The 18,083-nt window shown below is 46.0% G+C and overlaps 1 protein-coding gene across 2 annotated transcripts in view; it reads left to right on the top strand.

The window, feature by feature from the left end:
• The window catches only part of CASP2 (caspase 2), a 51,999-nt gene that overhangs the window by 21,368 nt on the left and 12,548 nt on the right, over positions 1-18,083 (top strand). For both annotated transcript variants that reach the window (XM_088479389.1, XM_088479390.1), the window contains 6 exons: positions 1,536-1,694; positions 3,921-3,963; positions 6,582-6,670; positions 7,107-7,280; positions 13,523-13,651; positions 14,522-14,612. In XM_088479389.1, the coding sequence (XP_088335515.1) occupies positions 1,536-1,694; positions 3,921-3,963; positions 6,582-6,670; positions 7,107-7,280; positions 13,523-13,651; positions 14,522-14,612 (685 nt within the window). The remainder of the gene's footprint in view (positions 1-1,535; positions 1,695-3,920; positions 3,964-6,581; positions 6,671-7,106; positions 7,281-13,522; positions 13,652-14,521; positions 14,613-18,083) is intronic.

The raw sequence follows: 18,083 nt of genomic DNA, 5'->3' as shown, positions 1-18,083 counted from the left end.
ACCTAAGTGCTAGCATACTGATGACAATCCTGGCACACTACTGTTAGCTGGATAACTACACTAAATGTTATTACAGTACACTGACTAATCCCTGTCATTGGACTGTGTAATGCTGCGTAATTTGACCCACTAATAGAGAACAAACTGACTTTTACACTAATTACTGTCGTCTGACTGACAGACTAGTTGGCTGGAAGGATATCGTTCTGGTGTATGGGCAGCTTTACTATTCACTAAAATATTATGCCGTCACCGTGTGGGTATTAATAATGAGCAGTGAATTCCAATGACTTGCTCTATTAACCCTGAATGGGCTTGCAGGTCTTTAATTCACAGATGTTGAGAAGACAGCAGAGTGTGCAGTGCCCAGGTCATGGGACCACGGTCTGACACTACGTACGAGCCGAGCAGTCAGGTCTATCTGCCAGCGGCAGCTGTTATGTAGCTGGGTAAGATGTGCACCCACTGACGGCACACCACTGCCCGGCTCCTGGGGTTTGTCCAGCTGTCTTACAGCTTTATTCAGATCCCTCTCTTGTGTAAGAGAGTTTCGGTTGATTTCTTTGGGTGTAGTATATTCATAATGTCAGCAGACCCGCAATGTCGGCATTGACCAGGTGGACATTTATCACGTAGACACTGATGAAATGTCGTCATGGTTAGAATGCCAACAAAACATCACTAGTGGTCTAGCGGTGACTTATCTTGTAGGGCGGGTCGGGCGGCTACAGTAGTGTCTTCCGGGTCTGGTTGTCAGCAGATCCAGCAGCGCTTCCAGCAGTGAGAGTCTAACTCCTAACCCTAAACTGCCCTCCCGCAGCCTAACCCTAACCCTCCGCTGCCGGCCCATGCGGAATATCAGAGTTCCACATGTTGACATTGACAATATGTCGACATTCTGCACACGGCGACATGTTCAATGTTGACATTTTATTAATGCCGACATAACTCGATTTCTTTTTACCATAACCTGTTGTAGGTAATCATGGCTTCCTTGATGTGTATGCTACCTGTTAATCCATGTGTTGTACTTGTATGTGAAAGGGCAGAAACAAAATAGAAACTAAATTAATGTCGGTAGAAAACTAAAAGCTCAAAAGGTTAATTTGAAAATATTAATACATTTTTAGGAATCATTCCAAATAGGTACGAGTCCGGAGGGTGAATTGCCGTGCCATTATCTGCGTTTCTTTGCCTTTGCAACGGCAATTCGCCCCCTTCGCACCTATTTGGATAGAGCCCCTAGAATTTTATAAACTTTTCATAAAGAAGCAAAGTTACACGTCCACTGTAAGGATACTCACTGCACACACAGGGGTTATTGGATTATATCTGCCACCAAATTATGCAGTGCGGTATTTAACAATTAATCTACCAGTATGTTTTTTTTTGGGGTGTGGAATGAAAGCACTTGGGAGAACATATGTACTCCACACAGACAGTGCCTGGTTGTGCCCCAGTGCTGTGTCAGTAGAGAAACTTCTTGTACCTGCAGATGCCTAATGCTATTGTCTTGCTCTTCTCCCTCTGACAAGTCTAAGGGCGTGAGCTTCAGACAGAACAGCGCTCTACTGGACTTACTTCCCAAGCGTGGCCCTCAAGCGTTCGCCATCTTCTGTACCTCTCTCCAAGACACCGGGCAGGAGCACTTAGCGGAGCAGCTGGAGGAGCAAGTGAGATGCCCTAAACTAGAGGTAAGATCTTAGCATGGCAGGTGCGGGCAGAAAGCTGGCGCCACACTGGGTCCAGTATCAGTGGTGTGACCTCTTTACAGAAGAGATGAAGGCCTATTTGGCCATACAGGTATTGAGTAATGCATAGCCACTTTAAGCAGAACTCAGGAGGCCGGTAAGGAGACCGAAATAAAGTTACAACCAGTAGTAACTGGGCTAATGAGGGGGGGGGGTGTAAGGGGTCCAAAACAAAGTAACAAGAAGAGAGGGACATATACCAAGAGCCAGATCAGAGATAGACTAGAAGTTGATGCACAGAATCCCCCGCTGGATGCAATAAGAAATTGCTGAATCACCTGCTCAGGATGTGGACAAAGGGTTAATTGTTACACGAGATACAGCTGCAATGTAACACAGGCTAAATTGTTGGCTCAGATAACAATGAATGTTGCATATTTACTCTACAGGGTCACACCCAGCATTCATTGTGACTGAATCCACTACTATACCAGTATCAAGGGGTTTTGTTTTTTTTAAAGAAATTACCAAATTATGTTCTGTTGCTTAGAAAAACCGTATGCTAACCAGATGAAAATTAGGGGGAGATGTATGACGCGCCCGGCTCTGGGCGTTATTTGTGTGGACCCTTCCTATGTTTGCCGAAGAGGAGGGAGAGTGTTAACTCACCTGTCTGGCGAAGTCCATTCTGCCTCTTACGGCTGTAGTGACCGCCGGTTTACATCCATGCTGCATAAGGGCCGGTCATTTTCTCCCAGCAGCACCCAGGGCTTTGTTTAAAAAATAAATAAAAAGAGCGTTACTCTTTGTTTGCAGAATCCCTGGCAGACAGACGGGCACAGTGCTGTGTGGTACAGCTGCCGAAATGGTCAGTGCCATTTACCGTTCATACATTACCTGCCCACTTCCACGCCCTATAATGAAGATAGGAGCGCGAGTAATGACAGGCGCTGCTCGCTTCCCGGCATTACTAAATGTGGGGAAACAGTAACTACAGCGATAAACATGCACAGGTACCATTTCCTTCCCAATTGCCCCTTCATGTATCTCCCCCTTAGTCTGCTTAATCCCCCCCATCACACCTCCTTGTTTCCTATCATTTGTTAGCAGCTGATCATCCTCTAATTACGTTGTATCTAACAGAGAAATGCAATTAGGTTTTATCCCCAATTCACGGCCATTTGCACCAAAACCGCAGCAACCAATAATACGTTTGCTTTCATTATTCAGCTTACACTACACAGATAACAGCTCATTAATGATTGGTTGCTATGGGTCAGTGAATGTTTTAACACCTGTAAGCAATGTTAGTAAATGAGTCTCAGGAACTGTACACAATGCTAATGTATAAACTTTCTGTGATTTCATGGGTTGAGTCGGGTTAAAGTGGGGCGGAACTTCGTTCAGGCACTTCTATTTGGAGACTGAACCAGTTCCGCCTCCTTCGGTCCAACTCAGCCCTATTCCGCAGGGAGGCTCCATTTGCCGGGCACATGGCTCTTTCCTCACAGTGGTGGTCGGAGGCTGGAGCTCACTACTGAGCTCCGGCTCCCGCAGTGTGCACTATGGGAGAGACGTCATGACGTCTCTCCCATAGTTCCGTGGAGCAGCCAGGCGGACCGGACGGCAGCGGATGCAGGAGTGGGGCTTAAGGTAAATATTGTGGGGGTTTTTGTGTGTGCGCGCTGCACTATTGCAGGGGGCATTACTTCTAAAAGGGGCATCACTATTGGGGTCAATACTGCAGGGGGCATTACCACTGGGGGCACTACTGCAGGGGACATTTCTTTTGGGGGCATTACTACTACAGGGCGCATTACTACTGGGGGGGGGGAGGGAGTCCTTCTCTAGGACCACTGTAAGGTCTGGGTTGAATAATGTCATAATATTTGTATGTTCGGGACTCCCTATGATTTCTGAGCTGGCCTCTCCCCGTGGTGGGTGAAAACCCCTTTAAGTAGATTAAATTTGTACAGGTTCAACAGATTACCACAGAGCTGTCAGTTTTTGTGAATTAGGAAATTGTAATTCCAGACAATCAGGTGACAATAACAATGACTGTGCCCAGATCAGAGGAGTCCATGGCACAGCTCGGTCACAGTTCTAAGGCTTATCTGGGTAACAATCAGAGTACACTGATGCCCTGTAATGATACTCAAAGTTCTCCTTCCTTTTGATCATTTCTTTGTGTACTGTTACATAATCAGTGTTCACTGTTTCTGGTTTCAGGTTCCTTTATCTGTGGAAGAAATCGGAATTCAGCGTTGGCGAGGTGAGAGCGCTTTGTGAAGCTTCTTCTTGTCTTTGCGATTTGTACAATATTTGGCCCAATGTCACAGTATTCAAGATGGCTTGTCTGTTCTGAGCTGGACTTTAGTATAATGGCGTAATATCTTGATGTTCTCCGCTCCCCTATAGCTAACGTCATACAGAACGGTTTTTGTTTTCGGTCTCCTGAGTCTGCAGGACGTGTGAAATATATATGTGTTTCAATATGTCATGACCAAGAAAGCATGCCTCACCGTTATATCTCCCAGTACCAATTATAATATTCATTACCAAGAAAGCACGCCTCACCGTTATATCTCCCAGTACCATTTATAATATTCATTGCCAAGAAAGCACGCCTCACCATTATATCTCCCAGTACCGTTTATAATACTCATTACCAAGAAAGCATGCCTCACCGTTATATCTCCCAGTACCATTTATAATATTCATTACCAAGAAAGCATGCCTCACCCTTATATCTCCCAGTACCATTTCTAATATTCATTACCAAGAAAGCATGCCTCACCATTATATCTCCCAGAACCATTTATAATATTCATTACCAAGAAAGCACGCCTCACCGTTATATCTCCCAGTACCATTTATAATATTCATTACCAAGAAAGCACGCCTCACCCTTATATCTCCCAGTACCATTTATAATATTCATTACCAAGAAAGCACGCCTCACCGTTATATCTCCCAGTACCATTTATAATATTCATTACCAAGAAAGCACGCCTCACCCTTATATCTCCCAGTACCATTTATAATATTCATTACCAAGAAAGCACGCCTCACCGTTATATCTCCCAGTACCATTTATAATATTCATTACCAAGAAAGCATGCCTCACCGTTATATCTCCCTGTACCATTTATAATAATCATTACTAAGAAAGCATGCCTCACCATTATATCTCCCAGTACCAATTATAATATTCATTACCAAGAAAGCATGCCTCACCGTTATATCTCCCAGTACCAAGCACGCCTCACCATTATATCTCCCAGTACCGTTTATAATACTCATTACCAAGAAAGCACGCCTCACCATTATATCTCCCAGTACCATTTATAATATTCATTACCAAGAAAGCATGCCTCACCGTTATATCTCCCTGTACCATTTATAATATTCATTACCAAGAAAGCATGCCTCACCATTATATCTCCCAGTACCAAGCACGCCTCACCATTATATCTCCCAGTACCGTTTATAATACTCATTACCAAGAAAGCACGCCTCACCATTATATCTCCCAGTACCATTTATAATATTCATTACCAAGAAAGCATGCCTCACCGTTATATCTCCCAGTACCATTTATAATATTCATTACCAAGGATTTAAAGAGTAAGGGGTCTATTTAGTATTCAAAATATAAGCTTTTCTCCAGCAATACCAGTTCCTTCTGAGCATTATTGGGGTTTGGTCGTCTTTTACATTATGGAATGTTTTATAGAATATTCTGATTTATGTGTTTTAAAGTGTAAGTTTCTATATACAAGGTAACAAATACAGTAACAAGGTTCCAGGTGACAGTACATTTTTTACGAGACTCCTTTATTCCCATTTGCTCCTGGTAATGAGACTGCTTTCATAATGATAGAACAAATAGATCAGCCATTTAAAGATGTCCACCCATGGCGCAGGACTATGGGGCTCCCACAGCTTACATTACACCTCCCCCCATCTCTCCCAGTGCCTCCACTCCCCAGTGTAATGGTTGACGTCACACGGGACAAGTTTATAGGACCACTAAACCAGGAAAATCAATTCTGAAGGTAAAATGCGTTGCCCAGGGTTATCCTGACTTTGCATTGCGGCTCTTTAGGACAATACCTTGTTGTTCCGCAGTTTGTAAAGCAGCCATCTGAGTTGCTGAGATGCTACCTCTCTATGGGGCCCGTTTATTAACAATCGCATTTACAATGGAAGATGCGATCTTAGCTCCGGCATGTATTTAATAGCCCCCACAGGGGCATGGGCTTCGAAAGAGACTGTTTCTTCACTCCTGGTCTACAGACCACACTTGCGCTGCTAGTATTGCTCAGCGCCATCTTTAGTTAGTTGCGGGGGCCAAACAGCTTGGTAAATCTGACCGCTTTGTATCCCCCATAGAAACCTAAAGGGGGTTGTGGCTGCTGTCGGAAAGGGAGGTACAGCAGCAGATACATTGCAGGGATACTAATTATTTGGGGATTTCCCCCGAAAATATGCCGCAAATAGTTAATATGATAAATGGGCTTGAATATGCCAAGTGTCATTCACTCTGTTCGAGAAGCCCCCTCCCTCCTAACGTACCAGGCTGCTGCAGAGAACATGGGAGAAATGTCTGTTCTCTCTAGAGTCCAGTCCGGCCAATTCCGGGGAAACCACTCCCGATATTTCATGTATATTATACTCCGTGTCTGATATACGAGTATGTAAATGACATGCATTGCAGGATCAGTAGAGCGGATTAGGCAGCTGCCCCTGCTCCGGGGGCTGTTTGCAGTGGGTGGGTATCTCCTAGAAAGCGTATCCTATAAAGTTCCATCTATATGACACACAGTAGTGAAGCAGTGAACCTTTGTGTATCACGTCCTTGTAATGTCTTTTATCGGCCATTCTCAGAGCTCTGTGAGAGATGTATAGATGATGGGGACGGCCCAGGAAACGTAGCTATGACCAGTGTGGACTTCTACCTATCACACCAAAAACAGGTCAGTAATCTATCTGAGAGTCCCACGACAATACATCACAGCCCTATACGTCTCTGCTCTGAGCTGGGACCTAGCACAGGGCTTGTATATGTCACACATACTGGGCCTGATTCATAGTTGCATGCAGGTTACTTTTGCTGATGGATCTTGCAGATTTTGCACTCCATGTGCGGCTAAATGGGTGTAACTGCGACAACGGGGTGGTCATGCGTAGGATAAGTGTACTGGGCGAATGTTGTTGGTAATTAGGCGGAAGTATTGGTTGCAGTTGCAACTCTGAATCAGTCCCACCAGCCGATTTGCGTGGTTGAATCTGGCGCCTCGATTTGCTACGTTTATATATTTTCTTTGGAGGACAATGAATGCCGTAACTGGTTCTGACATACACCACTTGTGCTGTGCGTTATTCGCTTATTCATCATTGCGTCCCTCTCAGGCCTACAAGATGAACACACGCCCTCGCGGCATCGCCCTGGTCATCAGTAATGTCCTGTTTTCTGCACCGGAACTGGATTACCGCCATGGAGGGGAGGTGGATCTGGTCTCTCTGAAGCAGTTGTTTTCTCACTTGAACTATCGAGTTGTTGTTCGGAGTAACATCACAGCTCAGGTAACTACACATGAGATGTTTATTTGGCATGGATATTTCTTGTGTAACCCAATTAAAAGACACCAGATGATGGACAAAACAGGATGGAAGCAACCATTTTGTGTTATTCTTTCTGTTGTGAATGTTATCATTCTTAGTTTGGAAACATGTTGACCTAATCCAATTATCATTCAAATACAAATTGAAAAAGTGAATACAATAGGCACCCACACCTTAGTGTAATGCGTCTAAATGTAATTGCCACCCTCATAAAATACAGGAACACGCTGTTCCCTTCAGAGGAGATTGTTCTCCTAGTCAGTCTGCCGTCCTTTCAGTGTCTCTCCATCCAGGTGGAATAATATTCCTACCTCACCAGCCTTTACTGAGCACACAGCCTGGCTTCTCCATCATCTGACCCTTGGTTACTAATGTGTTGGATTTGATGACTTGGATCTTCTAACAGTTGTTAGAGTAGCTTTTCCTGATGATGTCAGAAAATGGCGCTATGGTGCGGGCAGCCATGTATGTGTAGGGAACACAAAATGGCGCTATGGTGCGGACAGCGATGTATGTGTAGGGAACAGAAAATGGCACTGGTGCGTGCAGCCATGTATGTATGTTCGGGAACAGAAAATGGTGCTATGGTGTGGGCAGCCATATAAGTGTAGGGAACAGAAAATGGCGCTATGGTTAGGGCAGCCATGTATGTGTACGGAACAGAAAATGGCGCTATGGTGGGGGCAGCCATGTATATGTAGGGAACAGAAAATGGCGCTATGGTGGGGGCAGCCATGTATATGTAGGGAACAGAAAATGGCCCTATGGTGCGGGCAGCCATGTATGTTTAGGGAACAGAAAATGGCGCTATGGTGCGGGCAGCCATGTATGTGTAGGATACAGAAAATGGCGCTATGGTGCGGGCAGCCATGTATGTGTAGGGAACAGAAAATGGCGCTATGGTGGGGGCAGCCATGTATGTGTAGGATACAGAAAATGGCGCGTGCAGCCATGCATGTGTAAGGAACAGATAATGGCGCTATGGTGCGGGCAGCCATGTATGTGTAGGGAACAGAAAATGATGCGGGCAGCCATGTATGTGTAGGGAACAGAAAATGGTGCTATGGTGCGGGCAACCATGTATGTGTAGGGAACAGAAAATGGTGCTATGGTGCGGGCAACCATGTATGTGTAGGGAACAAAAAATGGCGCTATGGTGCGGGCAGCCATGTATGTGTAGGGAACAGAAAATGGTGCTATGGTGCGGGCAGCCATGTATGTGTAAGGAACAGATAATGGCGCTATGGTGCGGGCAGCCATGTATGTGTAGGGAACAGAAAATGGTGCTATGGTGCGGGCAACCATGTATGTGTAAGGAACAGAAAATGGTGCTATGGTGCGGGCAGCCATGTATGTGTAGGGAACAGAAAATGGCGCTATGGTGAGGGCTGCCATGTATATGTAGGGAACAGAAAATGGCGCTATGGTGAGGGCAGCCATGTATGTGTAGGGAACAGAAAATGGCGCTATGGTGAGGGCAGCCATATATGTGTAGGGAATATAAAATGTTTATTTAGAAGATTCTTTTAGATACTCTAGTACAGAAAGTGTCTAACAAGCATTATAAGAAAGGCAAATGGGTTATTAGGCCTCTAGAAATTAGATTTTCTGTTTGTAGGTTTTGATAAAACCTTATAGAACAAATGAGTTACACATCTGATAATATGTTTATCCAATTATTGACTACGTCTTAAAATGATATTGTGTTTCTGATGTTCCCGACTTTATATCCATCATGGATAGACACTGAAATGGTGACTTTCACTGTTACATAAATATAATATATGTATAACATATACATCTATCATTTTTGCTTTAACCAAAGATATTTCCATGGTTGCTGATTTATGATGATGCGTATGTGCATAGTTTGTGTCATGTTAGGGGAGGTGGCTGTGTTACTGCTGCTGCTGGTCTCCTCTCTCTTATTACAGTGTAACACTGTTATACAATGTATACACCATGTTGTGGCAGGTGTGATCCCCCAGGAATCAGATACATGTGTGTTTCCCAGTGTAATGTTATTGTACGGTGACACTGGGAGGACAAGCAGTGATATCACACACTGTACTATGGCTGTGTTACTGCTGCTGCTGGTCTCCTCTCTCACATTACAGTGTAACACTGTTATACAATGTATACACCATGTTGTGGCAGGTGCTATCCCCCAGGAATCAGATACATGTGTGTTTCCCAGTGTAATGTTATTGTACGGTGACACTGGGAGGACAAGCAGTGATATCACACACTGTACTATGGCTGTGTTACTGCTGCTGCTGGTCTCCTCTCTCTTATTACAGTGTAACACTGTTATACAATGTATACACCATGTTGTGGCAGGTGCTATCCCCCAGGAATCAGATACATGTGTGTTTCCCAGTGTAATGTTATTGTACGGTGACACTGGGAGGACAAGCAGTGATATCACACACTGTACTATGGCTGTGTTACTGCTGCTGCTGGTCTCCTCTCTCACATTACAGTGTAACACTGTTATACAATGTATACACCATGTTGTGGCAGGTGCTATCCCCCAGGAATCAGATACATGTGTGTTTCCCAGTGTAATGTTATTGTACGGTGACACTGGGAGGACAAGCAGTGATATCACACACTGTACTATGGCTGTGTTACTGCTGCTGCTGGTCTCCTCTCTCACATTACAGTGTAACACTGTTATACAATGTATACACCATGTTGTGGCAGGTGCTATCCCCCAGGGATCAGATACATGTGTGTTTCCCAGTGTAATGTTATTGTACGGTGACACTGGGAGGACAAGCAGTGATATCACACACTGTACTATGGCTGTGTTACTGCTGCTGCTGGTCTCCTCTCTCACATTACAGTGTAACACTGTTATACAATGTATACACCATGTTGTGGCAGGTGCTATCCCCCAGGAATCAGATACATGTGTGTTTCCCAGTGTAATGTTATTGTACGGTGACACTGGGAGAACAAGCAGTTATATCACACACTGTACTATGGCTGTGTTACTGCTGCTGGTCTCCTCTCTCACATTACAGTGTAACACTGTTATACAATGTATACACCATGTTGTGGCAGATGCTATCCCCCAGGGATCAGATACATGTGTGTTTCCCAGTGTAATGTTATTGTACGGTGACACTGGGAGAACAAGCAGTGATATCACACACTGTACTATGGCTGTGTTACTGCTGCTGCTGGTCTCCTCTCACATTACAGTGTAACACTGTTATACAATGTATACACCATGTTGTGGCAGGTGTGATCCCCCAGGAATCAGATACATGTGTGTTTCCCAGTGTAATGTTATTGTACGGTGACACTGGGAGAACAAGCAGTGATATCACACACTGTACTATGGCTGTGTTACTGCTGCTGGTCTCCTCTCTCACATTACAGTGTAACACTGTTATACAATGTATACACCATGTTGTGGCAGGTGCTATCCCCCAGGAATCAGATACATGTGTGTTTCCCAGTGTAATGTTATTGTACGGTGACACTGGGAGGACAAGCAGTGATATCACACACTGTACTATGGCTGTGTTACTGCTGCTGCTGGTCTCCTCTCTCACATTACAGTGTAACACTGTTATACAATGTATACACCATGTTGTGGCAGGTGTGATCCCCCAGGAATCAGATACATGTGTGTTTCCCAGTGTAATGTTATTGTACGGTGACACTGGGAGGACAAGCAGTGATATCACACACTGTACTATGGCTGTGTTACTGCTGCTGCTGGTCTCCTCTCACATTACAGTGTAACACTGTTATACAATGTATACACCATGTTGTGGCAGGTGTGATCCCTCAGGAATCAGATACATGTGTGTTTCCCAGTGTAATGTTATTGTACGGTGACACTGGGAGGACAAGCAGTGATATCACACACTGTACTATGGCTGTGTTACTGCTGCTGGTCTCCTCTCTCACATTACAATGTAACACTGTTATACAATGTATACATCATGTTGTGGCAGGTGCTATCCCCCAGGAATCAGATACATGTGTGTTTCCCAGTGTAATGTTATTGTACGGTGACACTGGGAGGACAAGCAGTGATATCACACACTGTACTATGGCTGTGTTACTGCTGCTGCTGGTCTCCTCTCTCACATTACAGTGTAACACTGTTATACAATGTATACACCATGTTGTGGCAGGTGTGATCCCCCAGGAATCAGATACATGTGTGTTTCCCAGTGTAATGTTATTGTACGGTGACACTGGGAGGACAAGCAGTGATATCACACACTGTACTATGGCTGTGTTACTGCTGCTGCTGGTCTCCTCTCTCACATTACAGTGTAACACTGTTATACAATGTATACACCATGTTGTGGCAGGTGCTATCCCCCAGGAATCAGATACATGTGTGTTTCCCAGTGTAATGTTATTGTACGGTGACACTGGGAGGACAAGCAGTGATATCACACACTGTACTATGGCTGTGTTACTGCTGCTGCTGGTCTCCTCTCTCTTATTACAGTGTAACACTGTTATACAATGTATACACCATGTTGTGGCAGGTGCTATCCCCCAGGAATCAGATACATGTGTGTTTCCCAGTGTAATGTTATTGTACGGTGACACTGGGAGGACAAGCAGTGATATCACACACTGTACTATGGCTGTGTTACTGCTGCTGCTGGTCTCCTCTCTCACATTACAGTGTAACACTGTTATACAATGTATACACCATGTTGTGGCAGGTGCTATCCCCCAGGAATCAGATACATGTGTGTTTCCCAGTGTAATGTTATTGTACGGTGACACTGGGAGAACAAGCAGTGATATCACACACTGTACTATGGCTGTGTTACTGCTGCTGGTCTCCTCTCTCACATTACAGTGTAACACTGTTATACAATGTATACACCATGTTGTGGCAGATGCTATCCCCCAGGGATCAGATACATGTGTGTTTCCCAGTGTAATGTTATTGTACGGTGACACTGGGAGAACAAGCAGTGATATCACACACTGTACTATGGCTGTGTTACTGCTGCTGCTGGTCTCCTCTCACATTACAGTGTAACACTGTTATACAATGTATACACCATGTTGCGGCAGGTGTGATCCCCCAGGAATCAGATACATGTGTGTTTCCCAGTGTAATGTTATTGTACGGTGACACTGGGAGGACAAGCAGTGATATCACACACTGTACTATGGCTGTGTTACTGCTGCTGCTGGTCTCCTCTCTCACATTACAGTGTAACACTGTTATACAATGTATACACCATGTTGTGGCAGGTGTGATCCCCCAGGAATCAGATACATGTGTGTTTCCCAGTGTAATGTTATTGTACGGTGACACTGGGAGGACAAGCAGTGATATCACACACTGTACTATGGCTGTGTTACTGCTGCTGCTGGTCTCCTCTCACATTACAGTGTAACACTGTTATACAATGTATACACCATGTTGTGGCAGGTGTGATCCCCCAGGAATCAGATACATGTGTGTTTCCCAGTGTAATGTTATTGTACGGTGACACTGGGAGAACAAGCAGTGATATCACACACTGTACTATGGCTGTGTTACTGCTGCTGGTCTCCTCTCTCACATTACAGTGTAACACTGTTATACAATGTATACACCATGTTGTGGCAGGTGTGATCCCCCAGGAATCAGATACATGTGTGTTTCCCAGTGTAATGTTATTGTACGGTGACACTGGGAGGACAAGCAGTGATATCACACACTGTACTATGGCTGTGTTACTGCTGCTGCTGGTCTCCTCTCTCACATTACAGTGTAACACTGTTATACAATGTATACACCATGTTGTGGCAGGTGTGATCCCTCAGGAATCAGATACATGTGTGTTTCCCAGTGTAATGTTATTGTACGGTGACACTGGGAGGACAAGCAGTGATATCACACACTGTACTATGGCTGTGTTACTGCTGCTGGTCTCCTCTCTCACATTACAATGTAACACTGTTATACAATGTATACATCATGTTGTGGCAGGTGCTATCCCCCAGGAATCAGATACATGTGTGTTTCCCAGTGTAATGTTATTGTACGGTGACACTGGGAGGACAAGCAGTGATATCACACACTGTACTATGGCTGTGTTACTGCTGCTGCTGGTCTCCTCTCTCACATTACAGTGTAACACTGTTATACAATGTATACACCATGTTGTGGCATGTCATAAAGGACACCGTTACCTTCAGCCTCTCTTCTCCTGTTACAGAAAATGATATCCGAGCTGGACTTGTTCTCTGCGCTGCCTGAGCACGCACGCCTGGACTCCTGCATTGTCTGTATTTTGTCTCATGGGGTAGACGGTGCCGTGTATGGAGCTGATGGAAGACTCCTTCAAGTAAGTAAGACGTAGGACCCTTCCCGATGTGCAGCTCCGCTTCTGGTAGATGTCCCAGCCCCTTGTGTCAGTTACTACAGACCTATGCTGTAGAGGAGAACCACCTGCAGATGGTTTTGCCCTTATTGGGGCTCACCAGTGCTGAAGGGGGCGTTAAGCAAGTGACGAGCTATGAAAGGGCTATTACTAATACAGTGTAACTGCTTTTACAATATTATGGGGTTCTCGGAATGGCAGCACTTTGTCACTGGGTACATAAAGCCAGTGCTGAGACAGAGGGTCTCATTCAGACCCGCTCGCAAGCGCTGGACGCTCGCAAGCGGGTCAATGGTACCCAAATGCGCATGCGCACGACGGAGGGAGCCACTAGTGATGTCAGTGGGAGTGATTTTGGCTCTGATAGAGCCAAAATCACTCCAGGGCTTGCGGCAGCGAGACCCTACCACCGGGTTTCGTCGCAAGCCTGATGGTCGCGATGGTCTTGACCATCGCGACCATCATCATTGACGCTCGCATAAGCTGTGGGTGGTAACCCACAGCTATGCGAGCGTCAAAATAAAGGCCGCTCCAAATTTAACTAGGACGGCCCTGATTCAGAGCGAGCGCTCTGGTCAGAGCGTCCGGCTCTGAATCAGGGCCAGAGTCCCTTCTACAAACAGTGTATTTCACCTTTATTGAGGCTCCTCAGTGCGGAGTAGGGGTTTTTGTGCTCACTCTGCAGAGATGATCTTAAATTGCGCCCTTGCATTATCTGCCTAGTGTCACTATGGAGTCATTTGAAGTTAACCCCTTACTTAGCTTACATATGTGTAAAATAATAGCCAGACCATATGCTGTTGTGAGTCCAGTAACAGTCTTCTTGTGTCATAGTTGCAGGATGTATTCACAAAGTTGGATAACGCTCACTGCCCACAGCTGCAGAACAAGCCTAAAATGTTCATTTTCCAGTCGTGCCGGGGCGGTGAGTGTCAAAGTACCCTGTATCCGTTCTCCTTCATTATTTCCTCTGTCCTCTCATCTTCACTTTCCTAATATGTGTGCCTTACAGCAGAGGTGGGAAACCTGTGCCACGCTAACATGCCCTGCCAGCCTAAGCCATGTCGTTAATGTCAGAATGGGCTTTGTAATTGGTATTACACAACCTCCTCTCCCTGCTGCAGGTCTCCTATCTCTGCCACACTCTTACTTAGGCCCGTATTCAATTAGAAGCGAAAAGTCAGAGGCCGGACTTTTCGCCGTTATCTGAGGTTTTGTCTGCGAAAACGTATCGATCGCGTCCCCGCTTATCCCCGTATTCAATTCCAAACTGCGAAAACGGGACCCGGCGAAACGCAAACAGGCGAAAAGTGGTGTCATATTTGGGGAAATCAGCCTGACATCCCCCCCAAAAGATGCTCTGACATGGGGATCACTATGGGTACCCCCGATTAGCCCTGCTGAAGGTATTTGGGGGTCTTTGAATGGTCTCAATAGGGGGTGCTATTTAGCGTCTTTGGGAGAGTGGTGAAGAATAGCATTTAGCAACTGTTTTTGGCCAAAATAAGCATTCCCATCAAATTTGGGGTACATGAAAATGGGCGCAAGCATACTTTAAAGTTGCTAAAGTAAACCATTAAATAGCGCCAAAAACGCACCTTCAGCAATCACCTGCAATCCAAAAAACACCTCACCCGTACTTCCAGACACCCCCAAAAGCTATTTCGCTAGTTTTTGGAGATGTACCCCCACTTTGTTTTTTTCGCCCATTTTTTCAAAGTGCTTTTTTGGGGTGTTCTGTGTGTTGTTGTTTTTTTTTTTAGCGTTTTTTGACAAAATTACCGTCAAGGGAGTTGCAAAAAGGATTTAGGGGGTTTGCTGCAATTTTGCACCCCAAAACCCCGATTCTGCACTTTTTCCCGCCGGGTATTCATAGGGGAATCTTTTCCGCTGGTTACAATGCGCAAACTTTTCACACCGGTGAAAAGTCAGACAAATTGAATACGGGGTTAAATGAAATCGGCAAAATGACATAGACGAAAAAGTTTCGCTGAAACGGACTTTTCGCTTCTAATTGAATTCGGCCCATAGTCTCTGTGCTGATCTCCTATAATACTGCACAAGTCATTCAGCCTCTTGTCATACACCCTGCATGCTGCCCCTCTGCCCTGGCACCATGTCTCTATCCCCGGGCTCTACATCATATCACTCAGATACCTGCCCCATTCTCATGCTTCTCTCTCCTCATACGTATACAGTATTCAGTCATTGCATCGGATCCCTAGTAGGACGCATAACCAAATTTCCCTGATTATGCATATATTGGCAAATGGAATTATCCTGCATGTTCCCATAGAGAAATCCTCCAAGCATGACCAAACAGAGGGCCTGCATCATAGATTTGCATTGAAGTGATATTCACCTAAATCTCCAATTAGACAGATAGATAGATATATTTATCTGTGTATGCACAGATCTGGCCCTGCGACATCGGACGCAGCAGCGGATCAGAGAAGCCATCAGTTTGCGTCTTTATACACAAGACACTCCTGCAGCTTTTGCATATTTCTACTTCAGGGTCCATAGGGGGTCCACAGGGTTGACCTTGGGGTATAGGTTGGGAACCAAATCCGGGCACCACGCAGTTAAAGCTTTTAGCTCCCAGGATGCACTGGGTCCACTCTCCCTATAACCCCACCCCCAAGCCAGAGGCACCTTAGTTTAAGTTGGTGCCCGGCCGGAGTCGGGTCACCGTTAGCGCAGGGGGAGCTGATTAGCAGCCCCTAAGCTTATTTTATTTTTTTAGGGACAAAGTTTTTTCATGGACTTTGGACTCTTCAGAGCGGCAGCGTCGGACTGTCCATAGGACGTCTAAGCTGCCGCTCCGTCACCCCGCTGGCGCTGAGACGCCAGTACAGATCTGGGGATCTCAGCGGGACCCCAGAGTCTGTACTAGCCGGACTCTGCAGGCGCCCAGGACTGCTGCCGGATCCACGGGGAGCAGGTAAGGTCGCGGATCACCGCTTGCGGTGATCCGCGCATTTCAAATGCAGTCCTGTGCCTCCGGTCTCAGGGGACAGACCGGAGGTGCCGGCAGTGGCGGCGGGCCCCCCATACCCCGTGTGTCCACTAGACCACCAGGGACTTAACGATCGGTGCAGGGAGCCGGCGTCCCGGGGGTTAATAGCCGGCCAGGGGAGGCAGCCTTCCCTGTTACAGCGGCTCCTCCCCTCAGCTCAGCGCGCCTTTCAGTATCCATAGTCTGGCGTCGCTGAGCTGCTTCCTCCGCGGGCCACGCTTCTTCTGAGGTCTCCAGCGGCCATTTTCTCTGTGGTGCAGCAGAAATCTCTCAGGATGGCAGTGAGTCCAGTCCCCCTGCGTACCTCACCATCAGGTCAGTGTACACAGCGCTGTAGCCTTCCCAGACACTGAATCTGGGCAGTTGAATGCAGTGTAATAGTGCAGTATATTATATGACATGTTTATGTATATATGTATATATCTGCATTGTATGTGACTTATGCTAGTGCTGACTGTACTTTATTCTCTCACCTGTCAGTGTATATCTATCCCTTTTCTTTATCTGCCCTAATACACCTGTACTTAGGGTGGTTCTGAGACCTCACATTTATATACTTGTTAATATTTGTGTGGTTTGTCACATACTGTTGCGTGCTGCACGTTGCCATATTTTAGATGGAACTGTGTGTTGCATACGCTGAAAATGGGTCCCTGCAGCTAATTTTTGGCATCAGTCAGGACCAGTATAGTGCTGCTTAATATTTCCGCCAAGATTGGTCAGATATGTCTGACCAGGAGATAGAGCGTTATACTGCACCCATTTTTACTATCCTGCAAGTCATGTGCTGCAGGTGTTAGTGCGGAGGATTTGACTCATAAAGGGTTCTGTATGTGGCGTCATCTGGTGCCGGCCTCTTTCACGACCCCCTTGGGCGGTTTGTTTTCTCGGGATCCTCTCAATTGCGGATCGCCGGGCGGGCCCCATTGTTGTACCTCACTTGGGGTTACTTCACCATACTGCCCTTTTCATCTCAGGGTATCTCGCAGCTTCTTGCACTCTTCCCCTGTGACACAGACTACCGCTCCCTGCAGGGGTTTTTCGCAGTATATGAATTCCCCCTGGTGCCACAATAGTCTGTCATTCCCCTTGCAGGGATTACCACAACAGCCACCCTGGGTGGATGTCGTTTTCTACGAAACGCTAATTGGCGTGGTTGACGCCCTGTGGTTACTTCCCAGTTGGCTCTGCCGTGAACTGGGTACTGTTCGGGGCTCTTTCCCTCTTACACAGGGGGAAGCCTATTTCAGGTATTATTATCCCTGCTTTAGGGCTGGTAGCAGGTCCATTCTGGTTAGAGTGAATGTTGACCTGCACCTGTATCATACACCCTCAGTATTGCGTGCCTTCGGGTTACCTGTTGCTGACTAGCGGGTG

The sequence above is a fragment of the Taudactylus pleione genome, unplaced genomic scaffold (genome assembly GCF_031769625.1).
Source record: "Taudactylus pleione unplaced genomic scaffold, aTauple2 ptg000231l, whole genome shotgun sequence".
NCBI lineage: Eukaryota > Metazoa > Chordata > Amphibia > Anura > Myobatrachidae > Taudactylus > Taudactylus pleione.
Note: the sequence above shows the minus strand (reverse complement) of the source record. Positions and strands in the feature narration are given on the sequence as shown.